At 45.3% G+C, this 6,000-nt stretch overlaps 1 protein-coding gene across 2 annotated transcripts in view; it reads right to left on the bottom strand.

Annotated features, from left to right (window-relative positions):
• Window positions 1-1,041: 1,041 nt before the first annotated feature.
• SCNN1D (sodium channel epithelial 1 subunit delta) overlaps window positions 1,042-6,000 on the bottom strand; it is a 64,336-nt gene continuing 59,377 nt past the window's right edge. For both annotated transcript variants that reach the window (XM_035120046.3, XM_035120047.3), the window contains exons 12-13: window positions 5,191-5,272; window positions 1,042-3,944 (exon numbers count right to left, since the gene is read on the bottom strand). In XM_035120046.3, the coding sequence (XP_034975937.2) occupies window positions 3,549-3,944; window positions 5,191-5,272 (478 nt within the window). In that variant the 3' untranslated portion in view covers window positions 1,042-3,548. The remainder of the gene's footprint in view (window positions 3,945-5,190; window positions 5,273-6,000) is intronic.

The raw sequence follows: 6,000 nt of genomic DNA, 5'->3' as shown, positions 1-6,000 counted from the left end.
TTCTTTTACTTTGAATTTTAGGGATCAAATCTGAGATTTTAAGCATGCAAATCATGTGATTTCCAAGGCTTGGAATGAAGTTCCCTGAACTACTGGGTAGTTATAAAACACACACACCTTAAATTAGACCCCAAAGTGGTTTTCATAATTCCCTGCTGAAGTAAATGTGAATTAAGTTTATTTTGGGGTAGAACTTGAAACAATTTCTAGTTCATCTTCATCTCTCCCCACTCCGCCCCACAATGCAGGAGGCCCAGAATATTTGCTTGCTTGTTTTTTTAAGGAAAAACTGGGTATTTATAAAGAAAGTAAGAAAGCAAATGGTGGAGGCAATGTTCTATGGTTTTTTTAGGCAGATACAATGGCATTGCTGCTGCTAAGGATACTTAGTCATTTAACCACTTTTGCCAAGTAACTAAAAGGAAGGAATGTGAGGCATTTCCTGTGTTTTCTTGGTTGAAGAGATTTTCTCCTTCCCAACAGGAGCAGCTTGCAGCGAGAAGCACAAAAACAAAGTGAAAGATGCCCTGGGTGGCATAAATTCAGCCGGGTAAGGCTTTTCTTGTATGGAAATATGATAATGGGGGAAACATCAGTGGATGACTTTCTGTCAGCCATCTTATTACTTATATGTGGGTCCAATTTTGGACCGTCTACTGTAATGTTCTGGGTTATCATTATTCTTTCATTTGGATGAGTTTGGATGGAACCCGTTTGTTTTGTGAAAGAATGAACGTGAACTGGAGCCAGTGGCTTTTCCGACAGGCGGAAGTTGAACTAGTTGCTTTTAAATCTGAATAACCCAAGCTCTGGTGATTTCCAATTGAGTGATAATTATATATCCAAGCCCATCATGGTTCTTCCAGGCTGTAGGGGCAGGTCCATTAAAGTAAATGGGCCACTGCCCCATCAAACTCAACCTGGATTCCTCCAACTCCACCTGATTTCTTATTGACATCCAGTCCACGGTGAGGCCCTGACTGTCAGCTGCCTCCACCGGAGTCTCAGGTCTCCCCTCCACCGGAGTCTCAGGTCTCCCCTGTAGAACTCGGCAGGAAGGAGGATGGGGACAATAGTACAACAAGCTGGTGCTGCCTGATTGGCTCTTACTCAGCCAATCATTGGCTCTGGCTCCCCCTACTTTTTGGGCTCCCGCCCCACCAGGGAACAATCAGCAATGGGGACAAACTGCGCCGTGCTCCCCTTAGCGTGATGAGCTTCATCTCGTTCACCCCAAGAAATTTCAAACCCCGAATAAAAGATGCTAGTCGGTATGAAAATATGCATTTTATTACAGGACGGTTACAAAATAACCAGTGCAGTTTGCATAGTTTTGTTCTTTTTAACCTTCAAGAAGGCGAAGGGGTAGGGGTAGGGGGTGGGGGCAAAATAGGAGCACAATAAATTATTAAGTTACAGCCACAAAAAAACAGGTCACTTTCCATAATTCTGCCCCCTCTCCCTCTCATTCATGCACACACTCAAAATAAATTACAGTCAAATGTTCTCCTTCAAAATGCATCTGCATCCAACCATCAATAGAATTCAACAGCAAGGCAGATGGATATACATTACATATTTCATTCACAGAAAATAATAGATAATAATATAGATAGATATCTACAGGATTCTATCCAACACTAGCCATACCACTGAGGTTAATGGACACGACTAATTTAGAGTCATTAAATTCAATAGGTCTTAGTTGGACACCACCCACAGTGATCCCAGCAGTGTGGGGATAGATTCCCAACTCCCCCTTGCTGAAACAATGCTACTTGGAGTTATTCAGGGAGACATGTTTATCACTTGAGGACTAACACAAGGCATAGTGTTGACCCCTGGCTTAGATTACTCTGTGTGCATGCAGCAGGGGCGTAGGAAGATGGGGTGGTGGGGACAGTGCGCCCCAAGCGACGCGATCCCAGGGGCGCCATCGCCACGCCACGTCACTGGGGGCAGCGCGCCTGTTCTCTGCCCCTGGTGGCGGAACATGAAGCTCCACCGCTGGCATGCAGTCAAGTTTCTCCCTCAGGAAGGCTCAAGCAGGTAAATTGCCACTTGGCATGGCAAACTTCAAGTAATGAACAGGGATGACTGAATGAGGCCTGAATGCGTAAAGTGTGGCACAGCCCTGAGCTCTGGTGATCTGGTACATCCAGACATCTATTTTCTGTATAAAACTAAATATTTCATAGTTCAGGATTTCAGGATGTCCATTATAGCAAAGCAATCTTCTGAATACAGTTGGAACATTTCTTTTTCTTTTTCTTTTGATCAAGAAACCATTATGCAAAGGGGAAATCTGGCACATTTTGTGTAAAGCAAAAGTTCAATGTGCTTGCGAGAATATATCCGTTTACTTTAAAAAGAACAGCAGCCAATATGAACACTGTTGGATTTTGAGGTCTGAAGAGGGGAAATAGGTAAATAAATCCATTCGAAAAGTTGATATTGGCTTCCAAATTCACCAATAAAATGTAATATTTAAAAGTGCCCTGTAACTAATTTCCTGAGTGAAGAACGGCCAGTCAGAAGCTGTTGCACTGCCAGCCACTCAAAAGAGCTGACTTTGCATAGTGCTGTTCCCTTGCCACCTGAAGGGGGCGCTGTAACCTGAGTACAGGCAGTTGCTAGGCTAGACACTGGGGGTTCTTGGGCACCTATCCTGCTCCATGCAAGCTACTGTTTTTCCTCTTCACATTTGAGAACCCAGCTTATAAACCCTGAACTTCACATTTTAACAGAGGTAGCACACAATCATAATTAAAAACACGTTCCTTGCCATGGATTTCAGAGCTCAAACAGGAAAGCACTACCTGTCAAACAGAAGAGGTATCATGGGCATTACAATCAGCACGGTCAAGTATTCATTGCATCCCTTTGGGATCCCAGAGGCACTGTTAACACAGGCAGAAGAGAACATAGCCTCGTAAATGTTCGCTAGACACATTTTTTAATGTGTGGGCGGATTAACATTTAACTCGGAGACACCTGTGAAATGTTGACGCTCCCGCCTCTTTGCCCAGGGATGCCCAGTTGGATCTGGTTCCCTCAGGAGAGCTTCGGCGGGAAGCTACGGTTGCGGCTTTTTATAGGGAACTGGATAACCGCCAGTCACTCTCTGGCTTTCCTCTTCCCTCAAACGAAATAAAGGAGGGAAAAAAGGCTTCTCTCATAAGGAGGCCACAGGTCAGTCATCTCTGAAAATACCACCGCGGAACCAATAACGTGAGGGGGGAAAGGGTCTTCAAGTCGATCCCAGTCCTGAAACGGGTTGCAAATCTGATCCCAAGTTGCGGAGTGGGAAACCTCACTTCCCTGGGCTCCATCTTGTTTGCCACTGAACTGTCCGAGGAGGTTCAGAAAAGTCACAAACTCAGTCTCCTGTTGGAGGCTCGGCCCCATCAGTCCAGCACTTCTGAGCCAGCATTTGTGGGTCAGCAGTCACAACTGTACTGGCCCCACAATTCCCCACAAAACAGCTCTTCTTCAAGGGTATGAAGGTAGGTTTGTAGTTCTCCGAGATCCGTTCTCTTCGGACGCCATTAGCTGCTGAGGCGCATATCTATGCTATGCTCTTTCCTGCGCTTGAATCCACTCAGCACCACACTTGGGTAGAGCTCAGGCATCTGGCATGTGCTATACTTTGTGTCTTGGCATGGGATGCCAGTGCCATCGCTGGCGTAAGGTTTTGCCATGTCCTGGTTGCTGGCCAGGCCTTCCTCCACATAGCGGTACTTCTCCAAAGTCAAGCTTATGCTTGGGATGTTTGGGGGTCGAGACACCTTATGCGTCCTCTTGGCCGTGAACTGGCGGTAGAGGAAGATGAGAGACAAGATGGCGGCATCCACGAGGAACTCCAGCAGCTCCACCACTGACAGTACCGACGACCCAAACCAGAGACTCCAGTTGCTTCCCATGTTGGACATCATCTGGGTTTCCTAGGGAAAACAGACCACCTGATTAGACCAGAGGCGGGGAGTCCTTTGCAGATCGAGGGCCACATAGCCTTCCGGGGAGCCACATGCCAGTGGTGGGAGGACCAGACGCATAAATGGGTGTAGCAACAAACGTCAATTTTATCCTTTGTACAAGTAGACTAGTTTCTACACACACTGGTACAGTACCTCTCTCCATCCTCCATCCAGGAAAGCAAGAGGCGTGATCAGCGATCAAGGACACATTCCAGCCAGGCCAAAGCACTCGGGGAGGGTGTGAAGTAGGGCTGGGGAAGGGAGTGGCCTGGGAAGAGTTCCTAGGGCCAGATTGAGAGGCCTGGGAGGGCCACACTTGGCCCCTGGACTTTAGCTGCCCAAGCCCCAGGTTAGACATTGCTGTGACCCTATACTTGCAGCCAACATTAATGTCCCACATGGAGTCAACCCATCAACGTTTATGGATCTAACTTAGTCATGGCCATTAATTTTTGTGCATCTACTCTGACTATGACTTAGTTGGAGACAATGTGTTTCTCTTCTGCAAATATCTTCGTTTACCTGCCGAGTTGTCCTTTCTTTCTGTTCCTAGTTTTATTTCATTTCTAATTGCTGCTTGTCTTCCTTAGCCTACGGATTTGTTTGCGGAAGGGCAACTTTATGTGGCCTCTGCTATCAGTTTCAAAGAACTTATAAAGGCTAAGAACATTATGTGTGTTCTTTCTCTCCTCCTTCCTAATCTCATTTCCCCTTCTGTTGTAATTTTAAGACTCTAAGACAGGGGAGTGGCGTCTGATTCCTGATCATTCTAAGCTGCTCTGGGAGAATTTTTTTCAGCCAAAGAACAAGATGCAAAAGGAAATGAATTCCTTTCTTTGGTAATAGTTGTTTCTAACTGCTGTTTAAGTTGGGCTGGATCCAAGTTGACAGCATAATTCTCTGCATGCTTGCTCACAAGCACAGCAATTGGGTTCAATGGGACTTACTTCCAGGTAAGCATGAATACTATGGGTGCCTATTGTTAGCTGCAGCTGGTTGCCATGGAAACCAGTGGTCCTTAACTCATGACAAAGGCGGTGATCCTAACTCCACTTACCTGGGAGTATGCCCCTATGAATTCAAGAGGACATACTTCTGGGTAGATACTGGCTATACTCAGAGTAGACCCATTTCAAGTGAATGAACATGACTAACTAAAGTTAACGTGGGCCGAATAAACACACATATAAAAGCAGAGCAACCTTCAACTTACTGTATATTCAGGAGATTCATCCCAAGAATTGTAGTTTAGTCGCTCGTAGTAAATGTTCACCTTGGCAATATCTTTCCTGGCACTGAGGAAAAAGAGTGTCGAGATCAAGTTAGTCCAGTGTAAATTCCCCCCCAACCCATACATTCTATTACAGTTTGAAAGAAAATACATGAAGGTTAATATCAAATATACAGTATCTTTTTATCAAAGATTTTTTTTTAAAAAAACCCTAAATCTAAATAAAAACAAACCAAAATGAAGAAAAGAAAAAAGGGGAAACAACAAAGCAAGAGGAGAAGGGGGAAAAAAGAGAGAACTTCAAATTCTTCATCTGTCTGCTACATATAAAAAAATTATCCAAAACATCCACTCCATGGTAACTGTCCAGTGTAAATTTGATTGAGGGAACTTTTGACAAAATTGTGGAGAGACACTGCCAGTCAGTGTAGGCAACACTGAGTTGGATGGACCAAACAACCTCACTCTGTGTGTTCCTTTGCTCCAGGTGGCTGAGGACCTTTTGTTAAAATGCAAACTGAACTGGTACAGTCAGAAGCGAAGACCACTGAATGCCACGGTGCATCCTCCCCAGCTAACTACGCACAGCTAACTACGCTAACTACGCACAGGACTGCAGTTGGACTGATCAAAATAAATTTGCTATAGGTAAAGGTAAAGGGACCCCTGATCGTTAGGTCCAGTCACAAACAACTCTGGGGTTGCGGCGCTCATCTTGCTTTACTGGCCGAGGGAGCCGGCGTACAGCTTCCAGGTCATGTGGGCAGCATGACAAAGCTGCTTCTGGCGAAC

This window comes from Zootoca vivipara, chromosome 6 (assembly GCF_965207765.1).
Source record: "Zootoca vivipara chromosome 6, rZooViv2.hap1.1, whole genome shotgun sequence".
Taxonomy (NCBI): domain Eukaryota; kingdom Metazoa; phylum Chordata; class Lepidosauria; order Squamata; family Lacertidae; genus Zootoca; species Zootoca vivipara.
Note: the sequence above shows the minus strand (reverse complement) of the source record. Positions and strands in the feature narration are given on the sequence as shown.